At 40.3% G+C, this 18372-nt stretch overlaps 1 protein-coding gene across 1 annotated transcript in view; it reads left to right on the top strand.

Moving 5' to 3' along the window:
• STAB2 (stabilin 2) overlaps positions 1 to 18372 on the top strand; it is an 86504-nt gene that overhangs the window by 9770 nt on the left and 58362 nt on the right. Inside the window, exons 4-13 of the mRNA XM_050708224.1 lie at positions 495 to 580; positions 1462 to 1531; positions 3789 to 3884; positions 4188 to 4313; positions 6023 to 6219; positions 7222 to 7355; positions 12695 to 12828; positions 15501 to 15583; positions 16266 to 16415; positions 17646 to 17789. Coding sequence (XP_050564181.1) covers positions 495 to 580; positions 1462 to 1531; positions 3789 to 3884; positions 4188 to 4313; positions 6023 to 6219; positions 7222 to 7355; positions 12695 to 12828; positions 15501 to 15583; positions 16266 to 16415; positions 17646 to 17789 — 1220 coding nt within the window. The remainder of the gene's footprint in view (positions 1 to 494; positions 581 to 1461; positions 1532 to 3788; positions 3885 to 4187; positions 4314 to 6022; positions 6220 to 7221; positions 7356 to 12694; positions 12829 to 15500; positions 15584 to 16265; positions 16416 to 17645; positions 17790 to 18372) is intronic.

Raw genomic sequence — 18372 nt, 5'->3', positions numbered from 1 at the left:
GGAGGGGGGGGAGGGTGGAGAGAGGAGAAGGGGAGGGGAGGACGGGACACATGACACAGCAAGGCTTATTTAAACCCTAACTTACCATCAAATATGATCCTGACAGCAAGTTCTCAATCAATCGGTTGTATTAACCTACAAAAGAAGTGGTCACACAAACGTCACTTCTATTACACAAGCTAACAGTTTAGAGGACAACAGAGGTAAATCAGCAGAGACTAAATCAGTGCTGTACTTTAGAATAAGAAATCTATTCTTGTGCAATCCCTTGATTACAGAACTAGCTTAAACTTTCCGTACTAGAGAGTGGTGATGGTCTCTGGTGAAGCCAAGGTTCTAGTGAGGAGATTTGGGCAGATGCAAAACAGCAGCCATCACCTGATCACCCTGCCTGGCCCAAAGCCCTGCAGCCTCCAAGGTCCTCACCCAAACATTCAAGCGTGGCAGAAGGGTCAGAGCAAGGTGACTGATCACTTATACATCGTCATTTCCAGCATGTCCAGGAGGAGCTGCATCACCCTGCAACGGGAGAGGACGCTGCTCTGAGGGCATAAAAGGGGATGGAACATGCATTTGTCAGGTACAGCCTTTTTCGTAAAGGAAAAAAAACATAACATCAGCATATAAATGCCAGTAAGGAATAATAATAAATATTATTACATAAAATGATACATACTACATTGCATACATGAAAGGAGAGTATTTCAGAAATAGCAGAGGTGGCTTGCTTGGAGTTCAATTTTTGCTTGGTTTGCACTAAAATTCACAGTATTATTTCTACAGACTTAGGCATATTCTGGTGAAATTATTAAAGGGTTCATACGTTTTGTTTTCTTGAAACATGAGGTTTGAGTTCTACTTTTTAGTGTGTGCTGCTACTTATGACTTTTTGCCCTAATTAGAAAGAATTACCTTTGGGACTATGCTCTCAACATAATGTTTCTCTGAGAGCGCAACGTGCACTGTTTAATAACTTCTGTCAAAAAGATTAAAAAAAAAGAAAACGCTCAAATCTTTTTTTATCTCCTCCTCTACTGGTTAATCTTTCCATTACATCAAAAGCCTATCCTTTGGCAACATGTGAAAAGTTGACAGGATAAGAAATAGTCAGGAAATACAACCTAACAATTACAGAAATGATTTGGTCCTTAGGCTTGATTATCATTCTCTATTGTTAACTTGATATTCAAAACATGATTTGATTTCAAGTGTAAAGTTAAAAAATATAAAAAAAATAAAAAAAGAAAAAGAAAAAGCAGAGAAAAAATTATTCAAAAGAACATTTCCTAAATCTCAGTGGTCATTTCTGATTTGCTGACTGATTTTTTTTTCCTTGGTGGTGGTGTGCTTTGGGGGTTTTTTGGAAGCTAAAGATGTTGCTTCCAGGCTACTAACCGTTTATCTGTCTATCTGTATATACATGAGAGATTTAAGTTTGTATTTCCATTCTGTAATTCACAGAAAGGATTTGGTGGGACAGCCTGTGAAAAATGTGCTGAGGAGAATTTATTTGGTCCTCAGTGCACATCAGGTAAGTTTAAGCTTTCTGTGTTGAAATGGGGAAAAGCAGGTGAGTGCAAGCTGTATTCAGACACTAAGATATCACAGTGAAACAGGCAGGGCATTTAAAGTTTCCCACCAGGAGCTGCTCTCTGCTTCAAGAAATACAACAGGGAAAGAAAATAGGCAGCTACTCAATTCCTCATTCAGAGGGGCTGGATTCAACTCAGAGTCACGCAGAGAACACTGTCAGTGTAGCATTACAAAAATATCTTAATCTTATCTTAAATATCTTTGTTTTAGCCAACAGTCAAATAAATTAGGGATTGGAATTATTTTTGTATTCCTGCAGTATGCCTCCCTGTTATCCTGTCACCCAGTTTTCATCCTAAATGATGGATTTGCATTTACTTGATCTAAACACAGGAGGTTGTTATGGTGCTTACAAAATATTGGATGGCAACATATTAATGCATAATTTATAGTGGCTTATGGTGTCTTGGTATGGCTTTTAAATTCATCTGCTAATTAGAACATCTGTATTAAGGCATGAAATACCCATGTGGTATTGAAATTAACGGCTTCCACTGGACCATCCTCCAGGAATTATATACCTTGTTTCTAAATCTACTTCTGCTCTTGGTCTCCACGATGTTTTGTGCTATGGAGCTCCACAATTCAGTAAAAACTGTGAAAAATGGTGGCTTTCATGTAGTTGTGGGGTGTTCTTTTGATCATTTCACTAGTTGGCCATACTTCCATTAGGAGTAGTAGGACACTGAGGGAGGGATCCCAGCTATTTGCACTACTTAAAATGAAAATAGGTCACAAGTGTATACATTTGTATATTTTCCTGTTTTGCCCGTTTCTTAATGATTTCTAGTATTTTATTTACCTTCCTCAACTCTGATGAGCATTAGACAAGTTCAAAAAATTGCCTGCTTTCTTAAGCAGTAATACTTGTTTATCTCTAAGTAAAATACTTTTGTTCCCTCAAGATCTGCATGAAGTTACTCCTAAAAAAAGAGTCACGAACAACCCCACTTTAAATAATCTGTGATGGCTTTTCTATACTAATCCTACACCATGGCTGATTTAAAAGTTCTTTTTCCACCAGCCGTCCACTGGATGCCAGTGTTGATACACAGAAAGGCAAGTGAGACGTTTTCATGAAATTAGGGTACTCGAATGAATTCAGTATTGTAAATGTAATTATTTTCCAAGCAGCTGCTGGAGGATCCAACTACATTTTAATTTAAGGATCATTTTACACGTCAACTTGCAAGTATTTGAGCTTATCCAAGTTTTCTAAGTACCTACAGTTACCGTGCATTTGTGACTAACTGCTTTTCCACGATACCTTAGATGTTTCTCCTTTTTATAGTAGGACTACTAACATAGGTAGTGTTAGAAATTGATTAAGATAGGTGATTTGCATGAACACAGCATATGTTTGTAAATGGAAGGGAGTAAACTACCATCGCTGCAGCTTAAACAGGAAGTCACCAATACGACTTTGTACATCTTAGAGGCTTTTTCAAGAGGAACTGGACAGGGTATTTTTAAAAAGCACTATTACCATAATTGAAACAGTTACAAATATAAGGCTTTTTAAGAATACGTAAGGCTTCAAAAACCACTTATAAAGGGGTATTATAGACTGGACTCTGAATCACAGAGCCTTGTGCATGTATTGTCACAAGGTTTATAACCTGAAATAACAGAATATAGGAACAAACAGGACCAAAGTCTGCTTCAGATCTAGACCTACACAGTGACTAACTATCCTTTTAACTAAATTAATTCTGTTTAGGAAAAAAACAAGTCACAAAAGTCATCTCTTCTGGAGGCTTTTGAGAGGGAGGCAAACAAAATTAAAGCAAAAATGAACAAATTATTATCCATTTGTTAACAGTTATAAAAAATATTTTTTACATGTTATATTAAATTTTGGCTCAAGATTGTATGCTAAATTTTTCAAGCTTTAAGATAATAGCAACTGGTCAGTCAGGTATTTAACACATCCTGAAGATTTTCAGGCCCTGGGGCTATTATCAGACTGCAAAAATTAGTATCTGTTATTTGCTGATATATGCAGCTGCAAGTTTTGATCTTCTCATTAATGGAAACCTATAATTCAAGAAGTCTGATCAAAGCTTGGTTTGAAAATTGTGCTTTGTAATATTTAACAGCTGTTGGCCAGGACACTATTTACGATGGGTAACCACTAATGATGTCTTTCCAAACACCATCCTTATTCATTGAAGCTAATCCATCTCTCCATATAGTTTGCAACTGTGTCCATGGAGTGTGCAACAGTGGAATTACAGGGGATGGAAGATGCACTTGCTTGTCTGGATACCAAGGACTCAGCTGTGATCAGCGTAAGTAGGCTGTTTTCTATATAAGTTATATTCAACAGCTCTGATAGAGTTAGAATTGGTGAGGACAAATGTAAAATTAGTCTTGGGTTACTTACTTAAGCAATCAGACATACACTGAACCTCAAACCCTGCCCATGAACTCCCGTAACCATTGTCACCCCTTAAATCACCAGAATAAAGATGATAGCAATGGGACTGATGGTCCCCAGGCCAGGTGGACTTCCAGCTGGTATACTGAAAGACGCAATGTCTCCTGGCACAGGAGTATGCAGACAGCTTAATCTGTCACCCTTTGTCCTTCAGCAATAGCTGAATGTGAGGCCTTGCGGTGCCCTGCAAACTCAAGATGCACCATCTCAGATGAGGATGGCAGAAGACTGCAATGCACATGTCTGCCCAACTACCACAGGGATGGTACACAGTGTGAACGTGAGTAATTTTAACGTACACTGAGTTCTTTGGAAACAACATCGTTAGTATTATAGTTCAGATATGAAACACTTTTGAAGCAAATCTCACCATCATCCTGACTTAACTGTTCTTGGGTTTATATCTCAGAGCAGTGTCAGGTGCACAAGCTAGATTCCTTCCAGATGAAGCTAAACGCTAAAATGTGCTCCAGATGCACATCAGTCCAACTGCTGATAAACTTCAGTACATACAACCAGAATAAACGTAGTAAGCCCCCTTGAAAGGCATAGCATGGATCACAGAATCACAGAATTGTAAGGGTTGAAAGGGACCTCAAGAAATCATTGGGTCCAACCCCCCTGCCAAAGCAGGTTCCCTAGAGCAGATTGCCCAGGTAGGCATCCAGACAGGCCTTGAATATCTCAAGAGAAGGAGACTCCACAACCTCCCTGGGCAGCCTGTTCCAGTGCTCCGTCACCCTCATCGTGAAGTTCTTTCGCATGGATACTGAGTCACCTCTTGGGATCTCTTGGTCCTAACTGTGGCATCTCTTGGTCCTGTGTAGTAGTCCTCTCTGAGTAGACTTGACCGCCATCCAAGAGCAGGACATCAGAAAGTGACTCCTCAGGGAATGCAAGGTTCTACTAGTAGGCAACATAGACAAGCAACCAGCAGAGAGGGATGCTAGTATCCTTACCTCTTGAGTAAGCCCACATGAATGTTGCTCCTCTGCCCTACCTACTGTCCTCTGCTACTGGGGTCACCTTTGGCTTAAGCCAGTATGTTTTACTTTTGACTGGCTGGTAAGCAGAGGACAAGCAGCTCCAGCACAACTAAGTAGGTAACAGAGGATAGCAGTGACTGCCCCAGCTCAGCTGGGAGGTGGCATTGTTCATGGTCAGTTTGAGCATACAAATGTGTGCACGTGTGATTTTGCACCGGAATAAAAGAGAAGGCTTGAGAGAGTGAAGCTGAGCATTGCCAACTCTCTCAGTCCCAGCTGAGGGGTACAAAAGGGACAAGGAGGAGAAGGGAAGACGGTGAGTACCACCCTTCCAGCTGCAAGATGTGCTTGACTGTGTCCTAAACTGGACACAAAGGTGTGTAAAGAAGCTCTCCAAGCACTGCTGGATTATGAACAAGGACAAACAATGCCATTGCCTTGGAAAAAAAAAACAGCTCCTGGAAATAAACAGTGAGCTTCCAGTCCAATCCTGAACCTACAACAGTGTGGAAGACACAACTAAAGAACTTGCTGGCCAGTTTTCCATACAGCTGAATGGTTGACATTATATTGTTTAATTACCGGAAAGAAAACAGCAGACCTATTGTATTGAAAAATAGTTTCCAACTGATCTAGCACATACTTAAAGCCTTTACTGACTTCATATCACATACCTGACGTACTGTAGTTAAAATCCACCACAGAACAGGAAAATAGTTGTAATATTTTAACGAGCACATTATATCTTTTAATCTGTTTATAACATAATTTGCCAAGTTAAGAGATCATTTCTGTACAAAAGCAAACAGTTGCTATGTTAGTAGGTTAGTATAAACACATTCCTCCCTTCTGTCTGTATGTCGCCACGATACTTCAGACTTGGCTGTTATGAGAAGTTTAGTCTACCCAGGCTTTGTTTGACATAGAGATGGTTGAGCAAATCCTTGTCTTCAGTTTTAGAGTGGTGGGCAATAATTCTTTTACTTTTTTTTTTTTCTTCAAGCTATCAACCCATGCTCCAAGAAGGTCTGTGATCCTAATGCCAATTGCACTTACCTTGGACCAAATCATCACCAATGTACCTGTCAAGAAGGCTACAAAGGGGATGGTCAAGTCTGCTTACCCATAGACCCATGCCAAGCAATATACGGGAACTGCCCTGCACAGTCTACCATTTGCATATATGATGGACCAGGAAAGGTTAGTGTTGAACTTGTGCTCCAGATGTTTCCTTTGTCAACTGCCCAGGAAAAGAAATTGCTTTGTTTCCAGAAAGAAGCCATGAGGGTACAGGCACAAGCCTCAGGGAGGCCAAGATCTACTCCTAGCTTTGGCATAAGCCCTGCAGGTGGCCAGGAGGGATCCCATTTCTTTCTCTATTTACACATGCTAGTGTGTTTCCTTCTGAAGATGGGAATGACATTAGTGTAGTCTATTTATGGAACGTTTTGGCTCAAATTTGTCTCCTCTAAATGGAGGCACTGAAATGAAGCTTCTCAGAGTTAAATTTCTGTGACTGCAAGGACCAGTAGGTTCCTTACACAGATACTGCAGCTAAACACATAAAGTTAGCATAACTTGGGTCTTTAAGAACTACTGATGAATGGCACCATGTAAAGACTGCATATTATTCATGCTGTCGGGAACTGGCTCAAATTTCTGTGTTGTATTCCTGACACTGAGAAAGCAAAACTTCTAAAGACCATGCCTGTCTTGCCTGGACACCCTGAGGAGCAGAAAAGGGAGTCAGTTACCCAGGGTTGTCCTGAAGCTCGTGGTCATGTAAGTTTCCCCACTTGGGGGTTTTTCAGCAAGCTGCACGTGGCTGGCACACGCGGGCTGGTGTGTACCGCTGATACGCCTCACCAGTAAATAATGTGCTTTGGCACTTCTTTTGAGAGGCTGAGGACTGTGGGAGCAGAGGCTTTAACCTATCCACACTGATTTTAAATGTTCTCTGGTCACAGAATTGAATCTAAAGGGCTTTCACTGAGTGTCAGTAGTTTTCTGGAGTAGATAAAGCCTCAAAGGGAGTTCGATAAATAGGGATAAGCTTTATACTTGCAACTGAACTCACCAGGTGATTAACTAAGGCTTTGAAAGTTCTCCATTTTTTTAAATCCTAGTAGCAGAAAGTACACTGAAACCTACAGTTTGTGCATATCTGATTTTTCTCTCTCCTTTTCCATCCCTCTGATGTAGTCCCACTGTGAATGCAAGGAGAATTATACAAACTTTGTACCTGGGAAAGGATGCAGCATGATAGACATTTGTGAAACAAACAACACCTGCCACAAAAAAGCTAAATGTTCAATGGTTGCACCAGGACAAATCACGTAAGTCTTTTGCTTTTTAAAGCTTTCACCCAGTTTCTCCATCCTCCTGTATTGAGCATGCAGTTAAAATAAATCCAGTGGATGAAAACCTCCTGAACTTATCATTAATAGTTTCATTATCAGGGACAAATTATGAGATTTAATGGGGTTAGAGTGAACTGGTTAGGACATGCTTAATTTAATCAGTCCAATCACTAATGCCTATTAAGTTTTATTTTTATTAGCTCTCAGAGGTCATTTCTACATTAGTAAATAAGGACCAAGACCTTTTTTCTATTCCTAAGGGCAAGCAGCATGGTCTGACTCACAGCTAAATACTCTTCCTCCTCCAAAGAAGAGTAACTGCCTCTTGGCAGATGTCCCTGGCATATGCTATCCCTTCAGCTGTGCTTGGGCATTGCCTGGGAAAACATTGTGTGCGCCAGAACCATGCCAGGCAGCATGCTGAAAATTAATCAGCATTAATTATCCCAGGACAGCACCGGAGCTCTGGCCCTTTTTAGTATACTAATGCAGATACAACCAGGGCATCTGTTCCCCATGCTGTGAAAGCAACACCCGCCTTCGCAGATTCCTCAAAGCGTGTGGGAAGCTGCGCAACTTCTGTCAGAATTTGTTTTCCTGTACAGAAATTTGCTAAGCAGATGTTAGGAGGAAAGTTGGCTTTAACACTGGACTTAGCAATGCTATATTAAAACAAGAAACTGGAATTACATGTTTTTATAGGCCAGTGACAGCTAGTACTGAGTCTACAGAGGTGTCCCAGAAGTGCTAGATTTTGGGAGCTGAGAACTAGAATTTGAAAGACAAGATAGGCCATTAGTTGTAAGCTGGGGAACAAATTATTTATTTTATAGATTTACAGACAGCAAGTGTTCACATGGGAGAGCATTCTTATTGCCAGTGCTTGCTTCATTATTGAGCTTTTTCAAAAAATTAACATTGCTTTTGTGTAAGCTATCTTGCATTTCCAACAAATTTCTCTAGAACATCCCCTGGTTCATTTCTGCAGCATATTGTACTGCTCAGAAGTACACTTGGCTGCTGCAGCACACCAGCAGAGCCAGGTATAAAACTTTAAAGATTGAAAAGTATTTCAATGCGAAATCAAGACCAAAATGCTAATTTTTGTGAGTTGAAAGATTAAAAACAAATTCCACAGCACACAAATCAGCACCTTTCCTTCCTAATGCATCACTGTTTCACTGTTGCAACTTAATTTTCAACCGCTATGTTGGTGGTGGTGGTGTTTGTTTTGTTTTGTTTTTTAAATTTTAAAATGGGAAATTTAAAAATTTATGACAGTGAAAATTTATGACTTGTTACTGAAAAAAGCAAACAAATGCCTTGCATGTCATTCATTTCATGACCTTTAACAGAAAAAAATAAACACAGAAGAAAGTTTTAATGTGATTTGAATCCCACTCCTATCTATTTGGCAAAAAGAGAAACTGTACTGAATAATTTCCAGTTAAGGTGAATCCATTTACACAAGAGGAAATTTGCAAAGAAAATAATTAATTGGTAGATGTGGACACAGTAAATTGTTTCTGATACATGTAAAAGTATTTTGGCTGCAGCCCAGATTTTAAATGCATTTGGGGTTAGGAAAGGGGGGTTGTGTAGATATGCTTTTGCGTTTTTTTAACTTCTAAAATAGAGAGCTGTAATAGAGTCCACAAAACCATGTTTCTTCCCTTCCATTTATTTTAGTTTTTAAAAGACTGTTAGCTTCCCACATATTGTTGCTTCTGCTTTCTCCAGAATCTAATTATTTGTACTTACATAAACATGTAGAAAAGACAAATGTTTAGAGTTTATTAACATAACACAGAAACCTCTTGGAAAATCAAGATCATCTCTGTTTCTGCTCCCAAACAGATCTTTTCTGAATGTTTCTGAATGAGTGCTGACACTTTCTATAGCACTGCTTCAGCCAGTAAATAGCCTTGCCCAGAAGCTATGAAGCTTCAGCTGGTGCAGAATTACATTGAATGTTTGACTGCAATCTCTCTGCTTTCCAAGCAGAACTGGCTTTCCCTCAGCTAATCTCCCATTATTTTATTTTCTAATTCCACTCTTATTTTTACTCTGACTCTGTCTTCAGTGTATAAATTCATAGCTTCATAAGGCAAACCCTCTTTTTTAATAGATTAAAGTAAATAGAGACAGAAAGCTGAGCATCCGTTTTTCCAGAAAGATATAATTCTGCTCCCCTTCTTAGGTAAGCTGAAGTCATGGCAGCTCCCCAGTCTTTTTCCTATGCTGTCCATGCATTGTATCACGAGAACAAACAACTCAGTTTAAGTAGTCCAGCAAGATTTTTTTTATAAAGCTGTTCCTCTTCAGAGGCACCCAGCCCTTATAGTACACAAAGCATTCAAAGCAAAACCTGTCCGGCCATACACAGTATGAGTTGTAAACCAGACCCTCCAGGCAAACTAAGACAAAATCGATGCAGACAGCTACCTAGCTGATCCTTCCTTATCCCAACCACACAGAGTAAATTACTGTACTGGAGAGGGTGAGATGGTGGTCAGATTGAAGGCTTCAAGCCCATGCAATAAGTGCTACTCTATAATTGCTAAATGCTTTCCTTTGGCAGCCAAATCCAAACCATGTTAGTGGATTCATACTCTGTTATAAGCAGTATTTTCCTCAGAAAATTAATTTCAATCTGGTTAGGTATTTCTGCAGTTCATTTTACCCCTGGAAGTGATAGCCAAAAATTTAGTGTTTAACCTCTCTCTTCTTTTATGGTTGTTTGCTGAAAAAGAGAGATTTATTTTGAAACCTTGATCTAATTTGTTCAATATTTCAAAGGTGGTTTCTTTTTTCTACTAAAGTGTTCCTCAGCTTCTTTAAGGCCTCAGGTTTTACTTCTCCACTCAGAAGCGAAGGTGGCTACGTACATCAGTACAGTGATATTTATCCCATCAGTCTCCACCACCACAAAAGAAAGAGGTCAGCCCCCAAGGAGGAATTGCTTCTACCTCCCAGCCCCAAACCCTTCATCAAGGCTCCAGGCTTGCCCTCTACCCAAGAGATCGCCTTAAAAAGGAGATGGCTCACCATCTAACTTGCATTCTAACAATTTACAATGCTTCTAGGCTGCTATTTTTACCCAGGACCAGAAAGAATCAAAGCCTGAGCCTCTTGGCCAAAATCCTAGCTTATATCCCCCTGAGTCTATATGCAACCCCATCAGATTGCAGGGACTGTGGAGATTTTAGAATAAGATTGCTATCATCAAAAAAATAGCTATGGTAAAGACACTTTCCATCCAGACATGAGATAACTAATGTAGCAAACAAGAGTTAACTTGGCATCGGGTTGATATTTCTGTGTGGTGTGATTGGCAAATCTGTGTATGTAACAGCCAGCACATGGAAATGATTAGGTCATTATTTATATAAAGGAGATTTTTCAGTTGTGTGGAATAATGTTTGATATCTAATGATACTAAAAATAATAGTAATAAAAAAGTCCACATAGATGTGTCATTATGGATAGGGCTTACATAAATACTGAACATGCTGGAGACTTGATTAGGAAAAGCATTATTAAAAGCCAATGTTTGGCAACACAGTTGTTTAGCCAAATATAGTTATTTAGCCTCCTAAATATAGTTAGAATTTCTTTCTGTGCGTGCTACATGTTGACAAGTGCCTGCTTTAAATTTTAGCACTGGAGATGAGTAAATCACAGAGCTGACACTTCCAGCTCATCCCCTAGGTGCAGCATTTCTGAAGGGTGCAACAGAAATTGCTGACTGGCAAAAACTGCAGGTGTTGATAGCTGCTCAATTTGAGGCAGGCTTAAAGAGCCCAGATTTTCAGAAAGTACTAACCACCTCTCCTTGTCCATAGTCAGGCTGACACAAGGTCGAGGCACATGCAAGTCAGTTGCTTGTTGAAAATTGCAACCACTTGTACCCATCAGCACCTAATACAAGCACGTGTCGACCCCATCAACAACCAACAATTTCTTCCCCACCTCTCTTTGAACAATGAGTCTTTCATGGCTTTAAGGTCCAATTTTCATGAGGTCTGTTTCCTCCCTTAGGAGATGGAAAATGTCAGATTGACACTCAAGGTTGCTTTTCCATAAATTTCCTTTAGATTTTGCCTTGGCTGCAACACATTACCTTAAACACAGCCAACCTCCAGGCAGCAAGGCTTTTGAGCTCTTCTCAAGGTTTTGCCCATCACTCGTCTGGGCACCACAGCCCAAAGCTGCCCTGGAAGTACATAGGACTGGGCCTACCATGCGTCACTGACACCACTCACAGGCTGGCATCCCCATGGGACAGCCAGGGTGTCATGCTGACATGCTGCTGCCAGTACAGCAGCAGCACAAAGTATACGTCTGAAAAAACATGAGGTTTCATGCTTCTGCAGCTTCAGAAGAAAGATAACGTTAAAATACCAGTGTCGTTGCCCAAAATGGTTGTGTTACTTAAAAGGCATTGTAACACACTCAACCACTTTGCTTTATTGAAAGGACTGACACCTCTGGCTGCCTTTTCTACCAGACAGGTGCATACATCTACCACAAGGATCAATGAGCTGCTACCACCACCCCCTTTGTATGTAACCACCATTACTCCTGTCAAGTCACCAATGGTGACTGGAGGCTTAAGTCTTTACATCACCTCCCTACTGCTGTGGGGGTGACACCTCACACCGTTCCACCACAGCCTCTCCTTGCCCATGGGCAGGCAGGCTCCGTGGCTTGCTGGGCTCCAGTGACCACCACGTTCAGGAACCCCAAAGGGGATGGCAGGCCACACGCTGCACCGTGGCCAAGGGGATCATGTAGCCAGAGCCCCCTGTCAAAGAGGCCCTGCAAGACAGACACCACTAACACGCCACTGCCCAGCTGACAGGACATCATGTCAGGCAAGTGGTCATCACACTTCCCTACACACCTGCAAAGGTAACTCACTGAGCCACTGCTCACACAGCTATAATTTTTTAAAACAGCAGGGATTTACGGGCACTTTTGCTGCAAAGTGATGCAGTTTCACATTCATCACACTGCAGAGTCGAGACTTAATATAAGCCACAGAAGTGGCTACAGGAGCAAGGAAAATTTACAGCTGGCCAAGTGATAATCAAATTAATATCATTATCCATTAAATGACAAAATGCATACACCATCCTACCACCAACTGTTACCTTGCAGCATGCTGAAGGAAAGATGCAAAATTAAAATGCATTATTGTTCCTGAATAAGCCTTCAGAAAAGTAGTTAATAACACCTGGAGCATGCTTAGCTAGAGCCTTACTGACCCCACAGTGCATCAACACACAGCTAAAGCGGCAATCCCTTCACAGGTGTACGTGCCAGAGGGGCTTTGTGGGGAATGGGTTTGTGTGCTACGGAAGCATCATGGAGCGCCTCCAAGACCTGAACACCGAAGTGGGAGGACGGTGGCAAGGCAAGCTGACATCCGCCTTGTCGCTCATGGGTAAGTGAGCACACAGTCACCTCCTGCCCTGTCTTCCTCACCACGTCCCTGGCAGCAGGATCATGCCACCAATGACACAAAGCAGTGCACACCGCTCACCACAGACTCCCTCTGGACACTTAGAGCTGCCTTTGCTCACCATGTTAAGCAACCTCTAGAAATTTCCAAGCAGAAGTGATAAATATGGTCCCATGATCCCTCACACATGATTTGGTATGACCAGTGGGTTTTGCCTCATAGGAGGATAAACTTCTCCATCCCTAGCCCCATTGTTTTGGATAACTGATATTTGATACAGAAGAAAGCATGGAAACCCACCAAAATATCACAGTTACCAGCTGGGTCCTTCTTTTCCAATCCCCAGCCATCAGCAGTGGCATTGCTTTCACCAGGAAAGAGTAGAGAGGAGAGGGGAAGAGACCATTGCCATCCATAGTTGTCATCACCCTCAGGACCTCCCTTCTGATCCCCACCAGAACACATTGACCACAGCTGGGGGACAGGGGTTTCCAGGTTTCTAAGTTGTCTGCAGAGATAGGTGGAGCTCATTAGGGCTCGTGGATGAGATGTCTACCACCAAAGCATCTGAAATGTCCTGCAGAGCTGCAGGATAGGACTGCCAGCTGCAGAGCAACCATTTCTCCATCAGAAACTCTGTGTTCGACAAAAATCTTGCTAAACCACAATCCCCCCAAAGGAGCGTTTCAAACTCAGTGCATTGGCATTTTCCAACATAAATTTGACTTTTTCCATTACCCTTGTTTTAGGAAAGTATTTTAGTAACATGGTGAGGCATGGAGAAGCTAATTCTTCAGCCACGCTTTAGCACATTTGGGTATTTAAATACCAACTCGTATTATCCCACACTATCTAATAATAAATTTATATCCATCATGCCATAATATCCAAAGCCAGCAAGGCAGCTGTCATTATCCTGCATATCATCTAATTGTACAGATCAGTGATAACGTACCAGATAAAAATGATGAAATTTGAGAAATGGGGGGAAAGGTGTTAACTACTTAAATTAGATCATAATGTAAAATCCATTTCCAGTGCAGATCCAAATACTTGCTCTGTAGCTGAATTTTATTATTCGAGACAAATGCAATCCTATAATCAGATGAGCTGCAAATCCTTAGTATTTATGAGGTTTGAAAATGCAACAGGAGAGCAGCAGAAGGAAACATCCCAGAAAGCACTAAGTAGGAAGGATGGTGGCAGCAGAAGGAATTTCTGATGGCAGGACAAAGATTTTAGAAAACGTGCATTTGTACACAGAACTTTTCTTAGGCAATGAAAGGCAAATTATTTGTGTCAAATAAAATGGCAAAAAGGTATAAAAAAATTAAAGGATTCTTTTAGCTAGCTAGATGAGTCACCCTCCTCAAAGATGTTCATATCTGTTTGAAATTGTGGCACAAAACCAAAAAATCTGAGGTGTCCAAAGAAATGAGTGCAGCCTTTAGCAGTTATTGCAGCCACCTTGTGAACAGAACATAACTATCTTTACCACCTTCTGTTGCAACATCAAAAATTTAAGCCATGAACAAACACTGCTAGAATCAAGATGGATTTTTGAATTAGATTTACAAATATGAAAAAATCCCTCCTGTTTAATATAATTTGCTTGGTTCTTCTCACTGAGCCCAGCAACTAAGAAAAAAGGCCCTCGATTACCAACCAGAATAGAGTAAGAATCCTACATAGCTGACCAAGGACAAAACCTGGCAAGTGCCGTCACATTCAGCACTGAAAACAGATATACATTGCCTCAGCACTGAGAGCTAAGTTGAAATTTTTCTGTGTTTCTCCTTCTGTGTCTGAAAAGTGCGTGGCATGCTGAGTGCTACCATTTGTCAACAACAATCCAAATGTTATGTTATTTGGTTAAATTTTGGACTTATATGTGCCATATGATTCACCAGTCAGCAGCTATAAAGACACATTAACTGCATAGGTTATTTTACAGTACATTCACTCCACATTAATGTCTTTCAAAAACTAAGAATATAAAGCAGAATAGTCCAGACAGCGTATTAATTTTAAGATATATTCTGTGGTACAACATACCCATAATGACTAGAAAGATGCTTTTTTTTCACTTCTAATTTTAAAACTCTGGGAAAAGAACTGATTATTAGAAATATTTAATGACTTCAGCTACAGACTCAATAGTCTTCTATAGCTGTCTTGGAAATGGAAATACCATCTGGGTAGCAAACAAACTAATTAACTTGCAGTGCATCAGCTTTTATTACCAGCTATGTGTTTGCTGATATTTGCATTACCAGCAGGTTGTCAACCGCATATCCCTCACCCCATGAAGCCTGAATTGATTTAAATCAGGAAGACATTTCCCTGCAAAAGCACAGCTCTAAAGCAGTGCTGTTTTCATGGCCATCACCCTGGCTTGCATGCCATGAAATCCAGGGTACTAAAAGCATTCTGAGTATTTTGCCTCATCCTGGGTTTAATACGCAGCAGCACCTGGATTTAACATTCCACTGTCTTTCAACAATTCATCTTCTAGAATCTTAAATTAACATTTCGCAATCACAGATACTATACTTGCTTGTTCTGCCCTTGCATACCTCACACAGACTGTAGAGTCCCTTCCTTTAATGAGCTTTTAAATACTCAATTATCTTTTTTTCTCCTCTCCTTATAAGAAAATGTCTATGAATGGCCACTGAGTAACCTGGGACCATTTACAGTGCTTGTACCAACAAACAGGGGACTCAAAGGTACCAATGTAAGTAAACAACAACTAGGGTTTTGAATGAGAGAGATTTAGCTTCTTCAGAAATTTAATCTGCATTGAAAGCACTTTGATTCAACAGATTCAGAACTTTTTGCTCTAGTACACTTCTGATATACCATTTAAGTCTAGAGACCAGAGACTGTCTTTTTACTGTTTGAAATAAAAGCAAAATAGTTTGGTGAATCAGGGTAGAATGCAGTCATGTTTTAAGTAAACTTTGGATTCTCCCACGTGTATGCTTGAGGGTTTTTCACTTGAATTAAGAGCTGAATTTTCATCAGAAAGACCTAAAAGTGATCCTTTATATAAGAGTGATTTAAAAAAAAAAAAAAAAAAAAAAACGCTTTTACTGGTGGGGTGGTTTGGTGGTGTGTTTTTGTTTTGTTTTGTTTTGAATGTTGCCTCTTTTCCAAAAGCTTAACATAGAGGACCTTCCACCGAAGGTCAGGACAACTCCTGGAGGCATTACTTACCCCGCATGCAGGTACACATGAGTGGGATCTGAACTGAAATCAAGAGAGACCTTTACTTTTTTCAGACTATCGCCTCACTTCAGAAGAAAATATATCATTTCAGAATTTGAAACAGTTGGAGGAAAAAAGCATTCACTATGATTTATTTTTTTTAGATGAAGCCTGTATTAAAATAAATCTTTCTTCTTTTGTTTTTCTAGATAAAGGACCTTCTGAGTAATAAACTGAAAGCACAGTACTTTGTGAAACTACATATAATTGCTGGTCAACTGGATACCAGTAGCTTGAATAATACTAATGTAATATATACTTTAACTGGCAAGTCAGGAGAGATATCAAGGGGAGAAAAGGTAAGGGACTTTCCAGCCTACATCAGCAAGGATACTACTTCATGGTTTTAATTCAACATGCAGTATAAAATGTCTTTCCTCTGTGAGGCATCAGGCTGCAGAAACTTAAAACCTCACTGGCAACAAAATCAGTGAAAACAAAAGTTACTTTTATAACCAGATCATTGCTGAGTAACCACAGCTCTAAAATGTAGAGTTAACACAGCTCATCTTAAGTCATCTTAAATCTGCAGACATAGCCAACAGAGCTAGAGGGGGCATTAAAAGAGCCCAAAAACTATGAGGTGGTGTGGGGAGGTAAAAGCCCAGAGCTTATGCTGGAAACACTGTGTTCAGCTCACACAGAGCAAGCACTGACTGCATTGCAGATCCCACCTTCCACTGAGTATCAGCCTGGACATCCTTTGAACAATGCAGGAAATAGAAGTCTTCAACATAAATAAAATTCACATGACAATTTATCATGAAAAATGTGGGGTAAAGTTCATCACAACCCTGTCTATTTGATGTTAGCAAACATTAGGGCAGTCTGATGCCACGGTTTCAAAAATGTATTCTCTACAGCTGTTATAACAGATTTTATTAGATTTTTCAAGAGCTATTCTTCTTGGTCCACTAAATGTCTTTTAATGACTTGAGCCTGTGTAAGGGCTGAAATAAAGTACTTCTCACGTTTTCTAGTAAATCAGTGGCATCTGAGAAAAGAGATCTATTGTATTTCTTTAATGAGCACACATTCCATTTGTAACAGGAAAATATCATTGCTGTCTGAGGCCTGCTAGCTTCCTGCAGGCTTCAGAACAGTGCACAATCAGCAACATCTTGTTGTTTTAAATATACATATAATATAAGGAAATGGTTTGTAGTCCCTTAAGATTATGGGAGTTGACCCATTCACTGCAATCACATTTTAAATCATTTCCTGCCAGATTTTTATTAGTAGCAGTCATCAGAGCTCTCTCAGGTATGCTGCTCCCAGGTCACTCCCCCATACCTGCTTCTCTTCCAAACTTTGCTGTTCTGAAACAAAATAACAAGGTCCCAATCCAAATTCAAAGGATTTTTTTCCATTTCCTTGATAGGCATTGGAAGCAACCTTTAGCCTCCCCACATTTAAATGGCCCAGATGTTGGCGATGGAAGCAGCTGTTAGATATTATTCAACATGCATGCTCTGCCTGTTGTCATTCCATGATAAAGAGCTCACTACTCACTGCCTGTCTTCTTTCAGGATAATCAACTAAGAATTAGAATCCAGGGGGGAAGGAGGAAAGGAAAACTTTTGCAGGGCAATATTATTGCTTCCAATGGAATTTTGCACATTGTTGACAAATCCGTGGACAACATAGAGCCAACATTTGAAAGCAACAAAGAGGTGAGACGTATGCTATACACATACAATGTTGGACTTTCTTTTACAACAGTTTCACGTTCATTTAATGCAAAGGAGTGTAACTGACAGCAGCTAGACAAACTCTGCTGAGACACTGCGCACCAACTCAGAGAAACAACATTCAAGGTGGAAAGTAGCAATCCAGTTTCTAAGGCAGACAGGCACTTTCTCTTCTGCCAAGCTGGTCCATAGACATGGTTGTACTCACAGCATTTGAGTTGTTCATTCACAATCAGTTCATTTCACTGAACAGAACAACAAACTAGAACAAGGAACATTTAGATAGATTCCAGGCAAGGCTTATATTCAAACCAGCACACACACACACCAAAGGCTAAAATTACAAAAACTTTTAACTTGGGATGCTTTGGGTTTTTTAGTGCCCAGCTTAGTGTTCAGCAGTTATGTGCTGTTTTTGTGAATATTTTCTTCCTCTGCCCTTTTTCATTGAGAATGCACAAATAATAACTCTTCACACATACGTTTATATGTTCTGTGCCCACACAGTATTTCAGAACAATGAAAAACTCTAACTCTAAGCCAGCATTGCATGCGGACTAGAAGA

The sequence above is a fragment of the Cygnus atratus genome, chromosome 1 (genome assembly GCF_013377495.2).
Source record: "Cygnus atratus isolate AKBS03 ecotype Queensland, Australia chromosome 1, CAtr_DNAZoo_HiC_assembly, whole genome shotgun sequence".
Classification (NCBI taxonomy): domain Eukaryota; kingdom Metazoa; phylum Chordata; class Aves; order Anseriformes; family Anatidae; genus Cygnus; species Cygnus atratus.
The sequence above is the reverse complement of the archived record's forward strand: the minus strand, read 5'-3'. Positions and strand labels throughout refer to the sequence as shown.